Source organism: Capra hircus, chromosome 9, assembly GCF_001704415.2.
Source record: "Capra hircus breed San Clemente chromosome 9, ASM170441v1, whole genome shotgun sequence".
Lineage (NCBI taxonomy): Eukaryota > Metazoa > Chordata > Mammalia > Artiodactyla > Bovidae > Capra > Capra hircus.
This window is the reverse complement of record NC_030816.1, coordinates 10,720,600-10,739,369: the sequence shown is the minus strand read 5'-3', so window position 1 is coordinate 10,739,369 and position 18,770 is coordinate 10,720,600. Positions and strand designations below refer to the sequence as shown.

Here is an 18,770-nt window from a genome sequence, read left to right as displayed (position 1 = left end):
ACAGTCTAAGATGAGGAATGTGTGTGTGTGTGTGTTTGCAAGTATGCAAATGTTTGAGTCACAGTGATCATATAGATGTTTCCCCAAAAAGGATCTGATCAAAATTTTTGAGACAACAGCCATATTCCACTATTACTGGTAGTTAAATACTTCCCAGCAAAAAGTGCTTAGAATTAAATAGAATTTTTTTTTAATAAGCAGTTTAATTGAATACTTGCTAAAACCCTGTATATAAAACATATATACAAACATAGTAAGAGTTACAGTTGATTTATTTTTTATTGAATGATTTCTAACAGATTCATGTTATAAAAGAATATAACTTGTATGAAATTTCAGCTATTTTCAACACCATTTACAAAATCACTTTTTATAATTATCTAGTCATGTATTCCCTTTGCATACTAGACAAGGGTATAACTTCTTACTATGGAAAATAATAACAAGTAAAATAACTTTGAACTCAGGCAGAATCAATGACTTGGGTTTGTTCCAAAAGAAGAATATGTATCCTTGAAACTGCCAGGAAGAACAGCCCAGAAATCAGGGCTAGCTACAGCTCCTAAGTTTTATAGTGCACTCAGTTACAGATCACTAAAACCCTTTAAACACAATGGCCTAAACTAACGCACTTATTTGTCAGGAAGATCCCCTGGAAGAGGAAATGGCAACCCACTGCAGTATTCATGCTGGGAAAATTCCATGGATAGAGGGGCCTGGTGGGCTACAGTCCACGGGGTTGCAAAGAGTCGGACATGACTAAGCAACTGAGCACAGCACAACCTTCGTACAAGTCATTCAGCAAATATCTGTTCATTGAAGAAACAGTATTCAATGCCTACTCTGAGTTTTGCCCCAGGGCGGTCACTGGACTCTTGTCTTCTGAGACTGCCCAAGTGAGGATATAGCTTTGGTCCCTAGTAAAAACAATCATTTAAAAAAAATTATATTCATAAATTATACTCATCTTATTAAAAGGACATATATAAAAATCCCCTAATCAGAGAAATCACCAATAATATATCTCCGGCCCTGTTAAGAAAATAACTTTGTCAAGGGGATGAAAGGGCTTTTCCTTGAAAAAGACTTAGATGTCCTTGTCTAAAACTGTAACACCTCGTTCACAGGAGATTGTGTGGCGTAAAATGATGCAAGCTTTCAATACCTGATGGTTTATAACTTTTAAACTGTCTTCCCTACGCATACCTGAAAAGTCCATATTTTGAATGAGTTAAAAACTTGAAATCTTAAAATGTTTCAACTTCCCTATTTTTAAACTAAATTTATTTCATAGAACAAAGTATTTCTCCCATAAATAAGAACACTTCAGTTGGTATTTTTCAGGCAGTAAAATAGTTAATAGTTTTATTTCTAAAGTTTTCTGTTCTTTGTAATTCTTAAAAACAAACCTAAAAGTTTCTTAGACTCAATGGAAAACACAATATAAACAAAGAGGGATAGCATAGGCTGAATGGGTCTATCTCAGAGTAGTACAGAGTGTGTTGTAAATTACTGCCTCAAATTTGATTGTAGCCATGGGACTGTCCACTTCTGTATATGCAGTTCCACATTTAATATGCAACCAGCACCCTATAAGCCTCTTTTTAGAGTAGGACTCTGAGAGTTAGTCCATTGAGAAATCACATATTTATGCTTAAAATTTTTGTGTCCAATCTTTAAAAAGGCAGAAAGAAACAAAACCTTTCCGACAAATGAAACATCACCCTGTAAAGAAGAATATACACTTGGCATTAAAGTACCCATCTAGTTTCAAGATGTATACCTACATATTTTTTTAAATGTATGAATAGCTCTTAATTTGCAAGAAGGAAACATTAAAAATGTTGAAATGCTACTGACAGGATTCAAGTCCGGGCAAAACCTATGAAGTGATCTTCGCTACAATAAATCAAAACTGCTTTTCTCTGCCATGTCCGGATGATCGACGACCTCGTTTCAGGTATCTGTTAGCCGTGGGTACAACTGGCATCATCCCCATGCATCCAGAGGCAGATCTGGGCATACTTGAGGGGCGTGATGCGCACGGCCACGTTGTAGTCCTTCTGAACACCATGCACATCCACCCACTGGTGGCCAGAATAGATCGCGATGATTTTGCGTTTCCACCTCTTTTTGTCTGGCTCTTTCAAACGCAGATAGACCCCGGAGCCAGTGGAGCCTGATTCGGCATCGCAGTATTGATACAGGAGGTCATTGGACTCATCAGACACGCTGCAAAACCGGTAGACTAACTGATCGGCCCTGTCCTGATCGAAGCCTGAGAAGTGGATCATCCCACCGGGCAGCTTCTTGATGGTGGGGCTGACTCCCAGGTCCATGTATTTCTTCTTGTGAGGGCGCTTCAGCTCCAGAAGGGCGTAGTCATAGTCCAGGGCCGGGTCTCCACTCTCTCCTCTAGCCCAGCCCTTGGGGATGTGGGTGTTCTTGACCCGGGTCCACTGGAAGGAGGGCCTCCCGTCAGCAGCTCTCTGACCCCGAGCAGACCCCTTTCTCCTCCTTCCAGCCTTGGCTGTCTCCTTCAGACTGTCTTGGCTCCCCTCTCTTCCAGCACCACTCACTTCCCTCCTGTTCCTCCTAGACCCCCGACGTCTCTTGCCTCCCCCTTTATTTCTCATCTTCAGCAAGCCTACTCGTAGCTTTTTGCTGCCTTTGATGTAGTCGTTTCCATCGTGGACACAGTGGGCAGCGGTTAGGACGTGGCTGGGAGAGATGAGAATGCCGCTGCAGCCTGTGGAGAGCTTCACCGCCGTATTGAAAGGGAAATTGGTCAAGAATTTCTTGTCCAAGATGCTGAACCTGCTGTCGGTGCCGTACACCTGTCTCTTTCTCCTCACGGGTGCTCCTTGTGAGGTGAGGTTTTGAATTGGCTCAGGGACCCAACCTTGAACTTTCACTCTGGTCAAGGTTCGGCTCCCATTCTCAAAGACAGTCTCATAGGAGAGAGAGTCTTCCAGGTCAGAAAGGCTGGGGGCTGGCAGATCTTTCTGGCATTCGATGCCACACACTCGATTTAACACCATCTTAGCGTCTGCCTCAAAAGCCGGGCTGGTGAGATGGAAGGTCCTTTCGCTGACAAGTCGGGGTATTTTTCTCACGTGCCACATAAGATCCTGTTCCATTTCAGATCCATCGATGAGGGTCCACCCAAGGGTGAAAAGCATCAACCTGAAGAGCATAGCTCCCATTTTATTCTTCTATCTTGTCCTTTAAAACAAGAAGGAAAAAAAAAAGGAAGCTTTATGCTTTTCATCTTATTGGGGTACAGTTGCTTTACAACATTGTGTTAGTTTCTGCTGCACAACAAAGTGAATCAGCTACAGGTATGCAAACATCACCTCCCTCTTAGACCCTCACCCCCAACCCCAGCCACCTAGGTCGCCACAGAGCACTGAGCTGAGCTCTCTGTGCCATACATTAGGTTCCCACTAGCTATCTGTTTTACACATGGCAGTGCACAGACATGAGTCAGAAGGAAAAATAATACCATATATTAATGCATATACGTGGAATCTAGAAATGTGGTACAGACGAACCTACACTGCTTTCTATTTAAATGTTAATTACCCTTCATTTAGATTTTGAGTCCTAAATGCAGCTTCACCACTAAGAGGAGTCCTTATTTTCACTGTACTTAGATTTTACTGAGATTAGATAAACACCATACTAAGCAGGCTCTTACAGACATCCGAAATCAGTGAATTTGATTTCACTCAAACTTCCCTCTACCAGCACTAATCCCCATGCATCCCACCCCCGCCTACCATCTTCCCCTCTTCCTTTCCAGACAGCCCAACACATGGGAGAATAAGAAGGGCGAGTGGTGTCCTCTGTTGCCTAAGCCACACCCTCTTCCTTCCAAGGTCTCCTGCAACCTTATCTCAGATGATTTAGAAATAAAGATAACGACAGATGTCTGACACTATCCCTGAACTTAGCATCTTAATAAAGGCATGGACCATAAATTCCTCATCTCTAGAATGTAAATGACTAGCACAGAGCTCAAAAAAGCATTCACTGGAAAAAACTTATTTTCAAAAAGGCCTTCACTAGAATACACTATTTCCCTGAATCACGGCTTGCAGACCAAGCTGATTGATGGTGCAATTAAAATCATTAAATAATAGAGCCTTCCCTGCCGGTCCACTGGCTAAGACTTCACCACCACCCTGCTCCCCGCCCCGTCCCCAACCCTGGATGCAGGAGATTGGTCAGAGAGCTAAGATCCCACGTGCCTCACAAACAAAAAAAATGTAAAACAAATGAGCCTGTTATACAGAGTGAGGTAAGTCAGAGATAAATTATCGAATATTAATGCATCTACATGGAATGTAGAAAAAGGGTACTGATGAACCTATTTGCAGGACAGAAATAAAGATGCAGACATAGAGAACAGACTTTGGACACAGCAAGGGAACGAGAGGGCGGGACGAGTTATGAGCAACATTGAAACATACATTATCATATACAGCTCAGTTGGTATAGAATCTGCCTGCAATGCAGGAGACCCCGGTTCACTTCCTGGGTCTGGAAGGGCCACTGGAGAAGGGAAAGGCTACCCACTCCAGTGTTCTTGGGCTTCCCTTGTGGCTCAGCTAGTAAAGAATCTGGCTGCGATGCAGGAGACCTGGGTTCGATCCCTGCGTCGGGAAGGTCCCCTGGAGAAGGGAAAGGCTACCCACTCCAGTGTTCTGGCCTGGAGAATTCCACGGACTGTATAGTCCATGAGGTGGCAAAGAGTCGGACACGACTGAGTGGAAAAAAAGAAAAAATGGGAAGTTGCTGTATAACACAAGGAGCTCAACACAGTACTCTGCTCCTGCTGCTGCTGCTAAGTCGCTTCAGTCGTGTCCGACTCTGTGCAACCCCATAGACGGCAGCCCACCAGGCTCCCTCGTCCCTGGGATTCTCCAGGCAAGAACACTGGAGTGGGTTGCCATTGCCTTCTCCAATGCGTGAAAGTGAAAAGTGAAAGCAAAGTCGCTCAGTCATGTCAGACTCTTCGCTACCCCATGGACCACAGCCTACCAGGCTCCTCCATCCATGGGATTTTCCAGGCAAGAGTACTGGAGTGGGTTGCCATTGCCTTCTCCAACACAGTACTCTAACAGCCTGGAAAAGTGGGATGGGGTTGGGAGGATGTTCAAGAAGGAGGGGGCATATTATGGCTGATTCACGTATGGAAGAAGCCAACACAATATTGCAAAACAAGTATCCTCCAATTAAAAATAAATTTTAAAAAAGTTTAATAAATAAAACTTCAAAAATGGTCTACATTAAAAAATTTTTTTAAATCATCAGATAATAGTCTAAAATATTCACTAGAAGTTTTAGAAATAAAGGAGCTCCTTTACTATTGACCTGCTTTGATTTTTTTTTTTTACAAGCAGAACCCCTTCTCATAAAGAGTACACAGCACAGGCTGTTTTATTCAAAAATAAGAAAAATATACCCTGTTCTTTTTAAAAACAAAGTTGTGTTTGGAAATACCACCCAAGCAAAGCAATGTACAAAAATGCATTATAGTGACATTTTACTGGATATTAAAATTGTAAGAATTTATGGAGCACAGGCAATTGTCCTGGATTTACCACTTGGGGGAGCACGATTGTGATTAAACCATAGGTTTAATGGGACCCTTTCATCATGAGTCTCATCGCCTGAGAGCCATTGAAAGTTGCCAGTACTTGGTGAATTGTATAATATCTTATCTATTATTTACATCTTCTTGCCTTCTTTTCCTGCTTCCCTAGGTTTGCTGGCATGTAAATCTCTTCCTAGAACTGCTGTTGGTCAGTTATTGCTTTGTGAGAGTTAAGGGGGAGTGTAACATTCTTTGGAGCAGCAATTTGGAAATTTGTGAGCTATGTTCCAAGTTGTTTTAAACTAATAGTTAACATATCCAGGCTTAGCAAATGCTTTGCACTTTGTATAAACCAAAGGCAGTTCAAGGTTAGTTTATGCCTGTAATACCTTCACTCTCACAGCTTTCTGATAAGCCTTTGCATGGAAAAGAAAGTTAATACAGAATGTCAGGAATGGCCCACAAACCAGGGTACACCCCTAAGATCCTGAGCACTGGCAGGAAAAGCAGAAGTTGCCTCTGATGCAGAGCCAAATATGGGCATCTCGTGACACAACAGAGTTCATCTTGCCATAGCCAAGTATGAAATTTTATTAACAAACTAATAACATTCTTCTGATAAAACAAAAACATATACTACATTAATCTCTTTGTTGTTTAAACATGATCTTTTTATTAAAATATAATTATTTTGAATCATTGTATATTAAAACATGTTGAGCAAGTTTAGAATAATCTTTACTTCTACTTTAGAAAAATCTTTACCATTTTTTTCTATTTGCTCACACTTGAATGCTAAGTAATGGTGATTTTGGTGAATATTAAACTGCATTGTTTGCCTAATAGCTTGTACTTTATTTTGGAGACAGGCCATTCTTCGGTAGATGGATGGATATTGTCCCCCAAATCAGTAAATACATTTCAGGAAAAATCTACACTCATGTACAATATTTTCTAGTCACTACCATGGCAAATTTGATTTTACACAAAACAGTAGTTATATTGGTAATGATTTTGTTGAACCACTTAATATTTTGTACCTTCTATGCAGTTTTCATGAGTATTTCATCCATTTTATTTAATTGGATTGGAATGAATAAGGCTAACAGCTCAGTAACTATTGAGATCTTGAAATTATGTTTTTTTATTGGGTAGTTCCCAAGATGAAAAGTTCTTTCCCTTAAAATGCTAAAATCAGTTATTTGCTGCCTCTTAGTTTATCAACAGACCAAAGTAGATGATTTTTTAAAAGATACATAAATATATATCTATCTGATCCTTAGCAAAATGTCAATCAAACAAAATTTTTGGTATAAGAAATATTTTAAAAAATTATTTTAAGCCCTACATGCATGATAATAGCCATTCATTGTATGCTTAATATATGATTACAGTAAAGACTGAGTCAGCCAATTGTCTTCATTAAAAACTACAGAGAATCACATTGTACGTTTTAACGTTTGACAATAGTGATCTGCAGAGTAATAAATGTGTCAAAGGCATTCCCAAGCAAAAGAAAGAGCATCTAAGTCTAGGTGCTGTGGTATGGCACACATGTTTCTGTTTTTGTTGTCAGTGCTGTTTAATTTAGCCTTGCAAGTTTTTAGCTACTTAGGGCTTGGATAGGCATAATGCAAATACTGAATTATAATTGACAAGGTGGTTTTTTACTATGCAAATCACTGAACTGGAATATGAATCAAGTTTCCCTGTTCTTTACCAAATAAAACATGCACCCTGTGCATTAATTCTGTAGGCAGACTTTTAAGAGCCACAGGTAATGGTTAATTTTATGTGCCAGCTTGACTGGGCCAGAAGGTGCCCAGATATTTTGTCTAATATTATCCTGGGTATGTTTGAGAGGATGTCTCTGGATGAAATTAACATTTGAATTAGTAGACTAAGGTGAGCAGACTGCCCTCCCTAATGTGGGTGGGCCTCATCCAATCAGTTGAAGGCCTAAATAGAACAAAAAGGTAGACCCTCCTGTGAATAATGGGGAATGCCTCCTTCCTGACTGCTCTGAGCAGGGACATTGTTTTTTGTTTTTTTCCCCCCTGCCTTTGGCTTCAAACTGAAACACAAACCACTCAAAAGAATATTTTCACTTTGTTAGTAGGATTCTATACTTGCATGTTGCAGAATAAACTCTGTCACATCGAGGAATTCCCAGGTTGCAGGCCTCAAACAAGCAGTGTCAGCATCCCCTAGGAACCTGTTAATAATGCTCATTCTCAGGACCCAACCCAAACCTACTGTTCAAAACTCTCCAGGAGGGATGTGGGTTCCCAGCTGTGTACGTTTTAACCAGCCCTCCAGGCAACTCTGATACTCAGTACAGTTTCAGAACCACAGCAGCCAAAGCCCTGGGGCAGCAGCTTGAGACCCTTCTCAGAAGGTTTTTCCAGGGATGACTGCTTAACCAGGTTTCACATGTCCCCTGCTTCCTTTTTGTGTACAAAGTAAATTTATTCTGAACTTCACGCTTTTCCTGCATTAGCAACAGCTATTACAGAAAGATCCCCTGGAGTAGGAAATGGCATCCCACTCCAGTATTCTTGTCTGGGAAATTGCATGGTCAGAGGAGCCTGGAAGGCTACAGTCCATGGGGTCTCAAAGAGTTGGACATGACTTAGCAACTAAACAACAACAACAATAATATTGGAAGATTCAGCCTTTGGTAGGAAAAAAACCATACGTTCATATAAGTGATTTAATAATACATCTGAAAAGATTCAAATTCAGTAGGTTTGTCTGTAATGCCTCCAACATCCAATGCTACAGATGATGCAAGAGCGTCAGCTGGCCAGCGCCTTTTGAGGGACTCAGCTGCAGTGTAGCACAGGAATAAAAGCCATGCCCACGTCTATCCTTGGGCACGGGAAGGGCAGAGCCTTGTCATATGACCTCAGAATCACAGTAATAAAGGACATGGGTTTAGTCTAATTTGGCCTGTAATTTCAAATTGGACAAATGTCTCGGGACACTTTCTTTTGGAAAATCTAAGTTTGTCTCATGGTAAAATGTCAGTGTAGTGTAAATGATAGCTCTTGCTGATAGAGCAAGCCACGGTTCAATGGATATATGTACAGATGCCTGTCATCCCAAGAGCACTAACTAAAGAGACACGGCCCCAGTTGTGGAGCAGCTATAGTATTTTGAAAGCTTTAATGTCTCTTGTTTTCCCTCAACCTCCTCCTTTTTCCTGTCTTCCATTATAATTGTGACCTTCCCTGTCACTTTCCAGATGGCTTGGATTTGGGGCTTCAAATTTCAGTTTTGGTTAATGAAAGTGAGGTTGCAGTTATGGTCCTCACCATGAGTCAGTGTACACATAGTTGATTATGGGTTGGACCATGGAGATGGATGGAGCAAAAGGGAGTTAGAGAGGAAACAAGGAATACCAGCATTTGTAGACAGACGCTTACTGATGGAGCAGATAGTAGTCCACATTTGTACCTGCTATATACTGTTAACAGAAATAACTACCTGTAACTACAAGGCATTTCTTGCTCTTACTTTTGTTTGTTTGTTTGCTTGCTTATGCTTTCTTAGAAATGTGAATGCTGACAAGTATTTAGAATAGTTGGATTTCTCTGCCAGCATGGTAGTTATCAGGGCAGATCAAGGAGTAAGAAGACCTGGGCTAAGTCTTCACCACTTATTAGGCATCTGAATTTGGGCAGTTCATTAACATCAATGAAGTTTCTGTTTCCTCATCTGCTAAGCGGAGATAATGGTAATTTCAACTTCATGATTGTGAGAATTAAATACATTGATATATGCAAAGAATTACCATTGAGCCCAGAGCATGGACACATTCAATGATAAGTTCTTTTATCTTGGGTTGGCCTAAAAGTTCTTTCAGGTATTTCCATACACGGTTATGGAGAAACCAAACAAACTTTTTGGCCAACCCAATAGTTACTATTCTACCTTAGTACATAATTAATATCACTTTAAAACAGTTAATTATATAAGGCAAAGTTATAGCACTTGTAGTTTTCTAAAAAGTCAATTTTACACTCAAATATTTTTATTTCAGGATAGTTTCTGACACACTCTGAAAACTCCCTTTTTCTTTGTTTTGGTTTTTGTTCAAGGACAGTTTCATTTTAGAGACATCCCAAATGAATGCTTTCCTAACTACTCATTTCTATGAATATCTGTGGGTTTGTAATATATTTTTCTCATTGCTATTAAACTTAAGTGTAATTAAACATTACCCAGCCACAGAACATTTGAATTGCATTTCCTATGTATTATTTTAAGCCTGGACCTACCCTAAGAAGTCTGGAACTGCAACAGGCCTTCAACCTAAAAAGAAACAGTCAATGTCAAAATAATTACTCTGAGGGAGCAATTTACAATGAAAAAAAAAAAACTTTTTAAGTAAATCTATTCTAAAGTATGGAGAAGGCAATATAGCATAGCATGACATAATAATATTCTCAGGCTCAGTTTCTCTTTCATTTTTTGGTTTGTTACCCTTTAAAGTTTACATTTTAACTTAAGTAGGGCAGGCAGATGAAGGAAAGATTAGATGCTTGCTCACCATATTAAATATTTTGAATGAGGTGTTTTTTTTTTTTTTCCTGTATATGAATAAGAGCTGATTTACCATCAGAGATCTGTATCAGGTCATAGAGTCACTAACTTGGTCCTTTCTTTTCACCTGGTCCCTTGTAACAGACAGGGAGGTAGTTGTCCAAGTTCAAGTGTATAGTTCGCTGCCATGGGACATAATTTTGCATTAATGTGTCAAACACTTTGTGGGGGCTCAGTCAGATCAATGGCCTTATAGGACCAACATCAGCTTCTACCTTCATGCATATTTGGACATAGCAATCACTGCATAACCACTTTTGACAACTTCCCTGTCTTTTATCTAGCCGTTCATGATCCAAGCCATCCGCCCCTCCCAGCATCACTGCCTACACTCACACACATGCATAAATGTGAAAGCACACTCCAGCCATCTCTCCTCCTCCACTTTCATTCTCCCCCTGCTCAGTCAACACTGACACACAAGGGGTAGACATCATGGTCTGGATCTGCAGACAGAACTGCTGGCTTAGGCAAAAGGCCGGGGCAGGAGAGGAGGGGCTTTACTAGTGATAGCAGACAGCTGGAGAGTGAGCATTAACTGTGTTAGGTTTTGGAGAATACTTGTAAAACTTTCATAAGTCACTTTTGCATATGCACAGGAGACTAGGTATTTTATAAAGTTCAATTCCCAGTGCAGTGAAGCCCCTAGAGAAGGTGGGCTTCTAACTAGACACTAACTAAAGCACTGAAATGGATGCAACATTTAAGCTAAAAAGTATGAAATCAGGATGACGGGAAAAGGAATAGTGCTTGATGTGCGACCAAGAGGGACAGTGGGGTGCTTCCAGGATGGTGGAGGCAGTGGGTTTTGAAGTCAAACCAATTTAAGTCCACTTGTGACTTCTTAGCACTATGATTTGTGAAGATCACTTAATTTCCCCAAACCTTATTTTCTACATTTGTTCAACAGGGAATAATACCTTGGAGTATTTTTGTAAGACACAGATATCATTAAGTTGGTGCAAAAGTAATTGCGTTTTTGCATCATTGAACTTGGCTGTTTGATACTGGAACGCGTTCTTAAATAAATGTGGTTATGTTATGTATCATATTACTGTGCATTTCTTGCTTTGTTGTTTTGCTAGAGACATTACTTGCTGTTTATTTTATATTTATTTTAGACTATAGAAATGATGTCTAAAACATCATATCTGCCATATTCACTTGACCTCTCACCAACCAACTACCACTTTTTCAAGCATCTCAACAACTTTTTGCAGGGAAAACACTTCCACAACCAGCAGGAGGCAGAAAATACTTTCCAGGAGTTTATCAAACCCCGAAGCACAGATTTTTATGCTATAGGAATTAGCAAACACTTCTTGTTGGCAAAAAATGTGTCGATTGTAATGGTTCCTACTATGATTAATAAAGATGCATTTGAGCCTAGCTATAATGATTTAAAATTCATGGTCTGAAACTGCAATTACTTTTGTACCAACCTATACATAAACACCAGAGAAGGCAATGGCACCCCACTCCAGTACTCTTGCCTGGAAAATCCCATGGACAGAGGAGCCTGGTGGGCTGCCATCTATGGGGTCTCACAGAGTCGGACACGACTGAAGTGACTTAGCAGCAGCAGCGGGTCAGACACAACTGAGCGACTTCACTTTCACTTTTCGCTTTCATCCATTGGAGAAGGAAATGGCAACCCACTCCAGTGTTCTTGCCTGGAGAATCCCAGGGACGGTGGAGCCTGGTGGGCTGCCGTCTATGGGGTCGCACAGAGTCGGACACGACTGAAGCGACTTAGCAGCAGCAGCATACATAAACACAATGCCCAGAGAACAGTAAGCCCTCAGCAAATGACTGCAATTGTTATTATTAGGATCAAACACTGGTACATATTTATAAAGGATTTCATGCATATCGGACTGCTGTGGACCTCACCGCAGTGCGCCAAGTACAAGCTGACCTCGTTTCATTGCGCGTCACTGCAATTCACAGATTCTATGAGTTTTTACAAATTGCCACATGGCAGTGTGCTGCGATTCATGGGGTCGCAAGGAGTCGTACACGATTGAGCGACTGAACTGAACTGAACCCCGCATTGACCAACTCTCTAGGTGCCATTTTTCCAACAGCGTTTGCTCACTCTGTGTCTCTGCGCCACGTTTTGGTAATCCTTTGTCTTTATTATTTGTTATGGTGATCTGTGATTGGTGATCTTTTGAGGTTATTATTGTCATTGTGTTGAGGGCATCACAGACCACAACCACATAAGACGGTGAACTTAGTGAGTCCTGCATGTGTTCCGACTGCTCCACTGACTGCCCTCTCCCCCAGCTCTCTCCCTCTCCTCAGGCCTCCCTGTTCCCTGAGACACAATTTGAAATTAGGCCAATTCATAACCCTACCATGGCCTCGAAGCGTTCGAGTGAAGAAAGAAGAGTTGCATGCTGCACTTCAAATCAAAAGCTAGAAATAATGAAGCTTCATGAGGAAGGCCTGTGGAGAGATGATATTGGCTGAAAGCTAGGTTTCTGGGTCAGTTTCTGGGTCTAGCCAAGTTGGGAACGCAAGGGAAAAGTTCTTGAGGGAAATTAAAAGAACTACTCCAGTGCACACGCGAATGATAAGAAAGAAAACAGCCTTGTTACTGATAGGGAGAAAGTTTCAATGATCTGGCCAGAAGAGCGGGCCAGCCACCACATTCTTGTAGGCCAAAACCTAAGTCAGCGTACTCTCTTCAATTCTGTGAAGGCTGAGAAAAGTGAGGAGGGTGGAGGAAAAACTCTGCAGCTAGCACAGGCTGTTTCACGAGGTTTAAAGAAAGAAGCCATCTCCACAACCTAAAAGTGCCAAGTGACACAGCAAATACCAATGCAGGAGCTGCAGCAAGTTATACAGAAGATCTGGTTGAGATAATTCACTAAGGTTGCTACCCTGAGTGACAGATTTTCAATGCAGATGAAGCAGCCTCCTCTTGGAAGAAGATGCCATTGGACTTCCATATGTAGAGAGCGATCAATGCTTGGCTCCAAAACGTTGAAGGATAGGCTGACCCTCTTGTTAGGTGCTAATGCAGCTGGTGACTTTCAGCTGAAGCCAATGTTCATTTACCATCCTGAAAATCCTATAGCCCTTAAAAATTAGGCTAAATTTACTCTGCCTGGGCTCTATCAGTGGAACAGCAAAACCTGGATGACGGTACATTTCTCTATGGCACAGTTTGCTGAATATTTTAAGCCCACTGTTGAGACCTACTCTCAGAAAAAAAGATTCCTTTCAAAATATTACTGCTCATTGATTTTGAATTTTGAGAACCGTAAGTTAGTTTTCCTTGATAACACACGAATGTTTATAAGAGATGAAATGATTCTAAGTAACTGAATCTAATTAAAATGGAATCTTAACCCAGAAAAAAAATATATTACTGCTCATTGATGTACCTGATCACCCAAGAGCTCTGAGAGAGATGAACATAAAATGCATATTGTTTTCATGCCTGCTAACACAACATCCATTTTGCAGCCCACAGATCAAGGAGTCATTGTGACTTTCAAGCCCTATTATTTAAGAAATATGTTTCATAAAGCTACAGCTGCCACAGATAGTAATTCCTCCGATGAATATGGGCAAAGTCAGTTGAACACTTCTGGAAAGGAGACACTATTGTGGGTACCATTAAGAACATTCGTGATTCATGGAAAGAAATCAACGTGGTAACAACACAGTTTGAAAGAGACTGACTCTCACAGCCAACTTTGAGGGGTTCAGGTCTTCAGTAGAGGAAGTGATAGAAAGTGTGGAAATAGCACAGGAGAGGCGGCACCTGAAGATGTGACTGAATTACTGCGATCTCGTGAAAAACTTTAACAGATGGAAGAGTTGCTTCTTACGGATGAGCAAAGAAGGTAGTTTCTAGAGATGGTGAAGATGCTCTGAAGACTGTTGAAATGATAATAATGGATTTAGAATATTACAGGAACTTAGTTGATAAAGCAGCCGCAGCCTTTGAGAGGACTGACTCCAGTTTTGAAAGTTCTCTAGGTGGGTAAAATGCTATCAAACAGCATTGATAGCAGAGAAATCGTTCCCAAGGAGTCAATCAATGCAGCAAACTTCATTGTTGTCTTATTTTAAGAAACTGCCACAGCTGCCCCAGCCTTCAGCAACCACCACCTCAGTCAGCAGCCATCAGCATTAAGGCAGGGGCCTCCACCAGCAAAAAGATGGACTTGCTCAAGCTCAGATGATGGTTAGCATTTTTAGCAATAAAGTATTGTTCAACTGTTATATGCATTGCTTTTTAGACATAATGCTACCACACAGTAGACTACAGTAACTTTTATATGCTCTGGGACACCTTGCTTTATTGCAAAATCTGCTTCTTTGCAGTGATCTAGAACTAAAGCCGCAATATCTCCAAGTTATGCCTGTGACAGCTCCCAAGGAGAGCCACATCTTAACCCCCAGGACCCTACTTGGTAAAGAGGACTTTGCAGATGTGATTCAGTTAAGGATTGTGTGATGAGATTAGCTTGGGTTACCCAGGTGAGCACGATGTAATCACAGGGCTCCTTTTATAAGAAGCGGGCAGGAGAGTCAAGAACACGAAGGAGCTGTTAAGTTGGAGGCAGAGGTCAGGGTGAGGCCGAATCATAAGCTGCAAAATGCGGGTGGCGGCTAGATCTTGCAAACGGTAAGGAGACATTCTCTCCTGGAACTTCCAGGAAAAAACTGCAACCGCACTGACCCTCTTTGGACTTCTGGCCTCCAGAACTATAAGGTGAGGTGTTGTTTTACGTCACTGAGTTTGTAGTAGTTTGTTACAGCAGCAGTAGGAAATGAATACACTCAGGTAAAAAAAATTTTGGATTGTCTGCCTCAGATGTTTAGAAAGGAAGATGTAGTAGGGGAAAACACTGTCTGGAGACCTAAACACAAATGAAAATTTTCATTTTTAGATAAATTATACAACACGCAATTTTAGAACTAAATCTTGAAGATTATGATAAAACACTACAGTGACGTGGAGTAGTATTTCTAGGCTGACTGGAGAGCTGGAACCGGGTAGATAAATTTGTATATTCAACAAAAGCATACAGTGTTTACAATCCTATGAATTGTTTCAAAGCCTCTTTCCTTGTTTAAAAATCTCTGCGATAAATCCTCTTTAGTCTTTAAGTTGAACTAAAAGCCTTCTAAGATATCTTTCAACATTAAAGTTCTAGCTTAAATCACAAAGGAAAAAAACACAAGTCACTCATCAGTGAGCCTCAAGCAGTTTAAATTCCTAAACTCCTAGGGTAGGAACTTTCCTGCTATCCCTATTGCTACCACTAGGAGGCGAAGCTAGCCTGCTGCCTAATCTAAGATCTCACATTTAAATGGTTTACACTCACTAAACAACAAAAATCAGATTTAGTTTAAAATAACATGTAGGATTCATGGGGTGGGGGGAAGTCTAAACTGGTTAATAATATACTAGATTGTTGTCACATGTGGAATTGATCACATTTAGAAAACCCACCTCCAGGCCACAAAGCCCATCCTGACGAGCTTTGGGCTGATGATGTTGTCTACAGCCAGACAACCTTCTGGCAGGTGATTTCCCAAAACCTCTGTGGGGCCAGCACACTTCCAGTATGATCTCCAGGGCCGCTAAACAATCCCCCAAAGGTGCGGCAGTTCGCTGCGGCATGAAAAATCTTCAGCCTGCCAAATATTTCACATGTCTACCAAAGACTTCATAACCCACTTCTAAAGGGCAAGCTTGCCACTGATTCTATGCTAAAAATAAATGGCAAGGAAGTTCATTGACAATGTGCCAGTTTCTATTCAAAATACGATAGCACTATCGTCAAGTTTAGTTTCAGCAATGAGACAGAATAATTAATGTCTGCTTAAAATTTTTGGCAGTAGTGGAGGGAAAGGAAGATGGTAAAGTTACACAGTTGATTATTTTACAGTAACCCACAACTTCTGTTTCTCATCACAATAAAAAAGAAAAAACTCCTCTTTGTTTTTTAAGTTATTTTTCCAGGACCTGTACACTTCAATTTGTGCAAATGATATGCTGTGTGTAAATCGAATTTGGGGTGAAAGGCACTAAGGAAGCCCCAAAGGGAACCCTCTGCTGACTCTCACCCACTGACATAGGAAATGCACAGCATGCGGCTCCTGACTTGTTTTCTGTCTAACAAGTTGGCCTTTGAAAGCAAAGCCTATCTGTGACTGCATTAGGTTTGCTACTCTTCAGGCTTTAAAGCATCTTATGATCGCTGTATTTTTAGCTAAGCAAACATCTGTTAAAGTTTCTAAAGCTTTTGAAAATATTCTAGTTAAGCAAAGTCATAAAATAATAACTTTCGTACTTAACTTTGCTATTTCCAACCTCTCATCTCAGATTTCTCATGTGCAAAGTTAACCCAGTGAGGTAGCTTCAGTCTCTGAAATTCTGAATCTCATCCCACTGTTAAAATGCAATATGCTTGCTGTGGATAGTTGAGCATTGGGCAAAGGTAAATAATTAACTCACATTAGCAATTGATTATTTTAACACAATGAGCACATTCTATGTGCCAAGCACTAGATTAAACAATCTCACATTTGAAAATACAGAGAAGGTTCTTAAAAGCACAACAGTTTCCGAGCTGTCTGGAGGGAAAATAAGAAAGAGTATCCATGACCAACTTCTTCTCACATTAAACGAGCTCTTCTAGTATTTCCTAATAAAAATAAAATTCCATATGATGCTCGGGCACTACTTTCAGGCTGAGATGTCTTATTTGGCTGGAATTTTAACCTTCTCTCTTCTAAATTATAAACCAGATTCTAAGCATAGTTCTCCAGGCAACAGCACATGACTTTTATAATTCTCTGTGGAGACAGACGCACTTGGGATAGAATGAGAATTAATTTCAGAAGTGAAAAAGGTTAATGGGGGAGAAAAACCACCTAGACAGGATATGCAGCTTCTTTCAAATCAATAATAGTGTGAAAGGGTCAGAGGAATTAGGTAGAGTTTCTACAACTTTTCAAAAAAAAACTTATGATAGAAAATAGCAAAAGTAGAGGGAAAACTATGAAATAGAATGAAACAGAAAATTATAACCCCTACGTGCCCATCACCCTGTGGCAACAACTAGCAATATTTTCCCAGTCTTGTTCCAGTGGTCTCCCCCGCCCCCAACTTTATTTTTGCTAGAGTTTTTTAGAGTAAATCCAGGACTTTTCAATTTCATTTCATCTCCTCACTTTAAAATGTTTTTCACTGCTCCTTTCACTGACCTGTGCAGCCAACTTGATGAGAGAGCAAGAGATTCCTAGCTTTCATAGTAATCCTGCCAAGAGGCTTTCAACCAGAGTAGACCTTCCAGGAATGCATTTTACACCTTTCTCAATGGCATCTGTTAATAATCATAAAAATAAAGAGGGTCCCCTCTGGTAGTGCTTAAGTAAAAAGAATTCCATTTATATTCCAATGCAAACACTTTCACTGTTAAATATTAACGGTGCAGAGGCCAGCACAAAGAATTGCTTACTTGCAAGAGCCGTTTCTTTGACGGCTTAAAAGTGCTAAGTTTGATCTCTAACTTTAGCGCCCGTCAAAGGAGCTCTCCCTGGGGTGGGTCCTGCGTTTCTCAGGAACACTTCTATGTTCTGGTGTCTCGCCGTTTCTTGGGGGGAAAAGGGAAAGGGAGGTGTCTCCATCCTTACCTGCGAAGCTTCCTCAGTCCTCAGGGGCGCTGCCCAGCTCGAATCAAAGTGTCCGTAAGGCGGTCCCCAATGCTGGCGAGGCAGGAGAGCCGGGTGGGGCTCCGGGACAGCGCGAGTCGGAGCCGGGCGCCCAGCCACCGTCCTCCAGCACCGCCTGGAGACTGTGGGGAGGTGGGCGGCGAGCTGAATGCCACGGCCGCGAGATGGGAGGGGAAAGGGGGCGTGGATGCGGGCGGACGCTGGGAGAGGTGAGGGGAGAGGAGGCGGCGGGAGGGGAAGGGGAAGCAAGAGAGATGCAGGCCTGGGGAGGGTTTACTAAGAGTTGCGCCTCTCACTTCAGAATCTCTGCTTCCCGACATTAGGAAAAGTTCAAGAGTGAGTTCACAAGGGCTCTGTCGCTCTGATCGTCTGCATCCCTTAAAAAGTGTCCAGAGATACTACCGAGTGTGTGCTTGGAGGAACTGGGGTGATCAGGATTGTGTCTTTGTGTCCTAGTCCCCCAGCTCGAGTTTAGACGCCAGCTGTCTAGAAGAACCAGGGCCATTTCCCCAACCCCACCCCAAGCCCGTCTCCATCTGGGACCTCGCCACCCGGGACAGGCTCTCCACCAGGCAAGTCCTGAGTCTCAGGCTCCGGCAGGCATCCACACGCGACCCTCGTGGGCTGCGACGTGGGTCACCTTGCAAGCATCCCTTGCGACCTCCAGGGGGCGCGCGTCAGTTTCTGTGTCTCCAGGCTGGAAGGCTTTTTCTCCTTGGAAAGAGCATCCTTTAAGATGTTTGCCCGCCTCTGTCCCACCAAAATTCTAACCACATCCTTTCTTAATCTTTTATTCTCCTCCTTAGGAGAGGTGCTCCTTTGGGGTGGGTGCTGCACAAGGTTCGGACTCCAA

The 18,770-nt window shown here is 41.6% G+C and overlaps 1 protein-coding gene across 2 annotated transcripts; it reads right to left on the bottom strand.

The window, feature by feature from the left end:
* On the bottom strand, positions 254-18,152 carry PRSS35 (protease, serine 35). 2 transcript variants are annotated; one of them, XM_005684468.3, is made up of 2 exons: positions 17,879-18,152; positions 254-3,225 (listed from the first exon to the last, which is right to left on the bottom strand). In XM_005684468.3, exon 2 carries the CDS (start codon positions 3,204-3,206, stop codon positions 1,968-1,970), a length of 1,239 nt encoding a protein of 412 aa, XP_005684525.2. In that variant the 5' UTR covers positions 3,207-3,225; positions 17,879-18,152; the 3' UTR covers positions 254-1,967. The 2 variants fall into 2 exon arrangements, with proteins under 2 accessions (XP_005684525.2, XP_017908422.1); XM_018052933.1 differs by lacking the exon at positions 17,879-18,152 and adding an exon at positions 9,886-9,921.

Excerpts from the sequence above, each read along its gene's own strand:
- PRSS35 (XM_005684468.3), bottom strand. The coding sequence starts at position 3,206 with ATGGGAGCTATGCTCTTCAGGTTGATGCTTTTCACCCTTGGGTGGACC.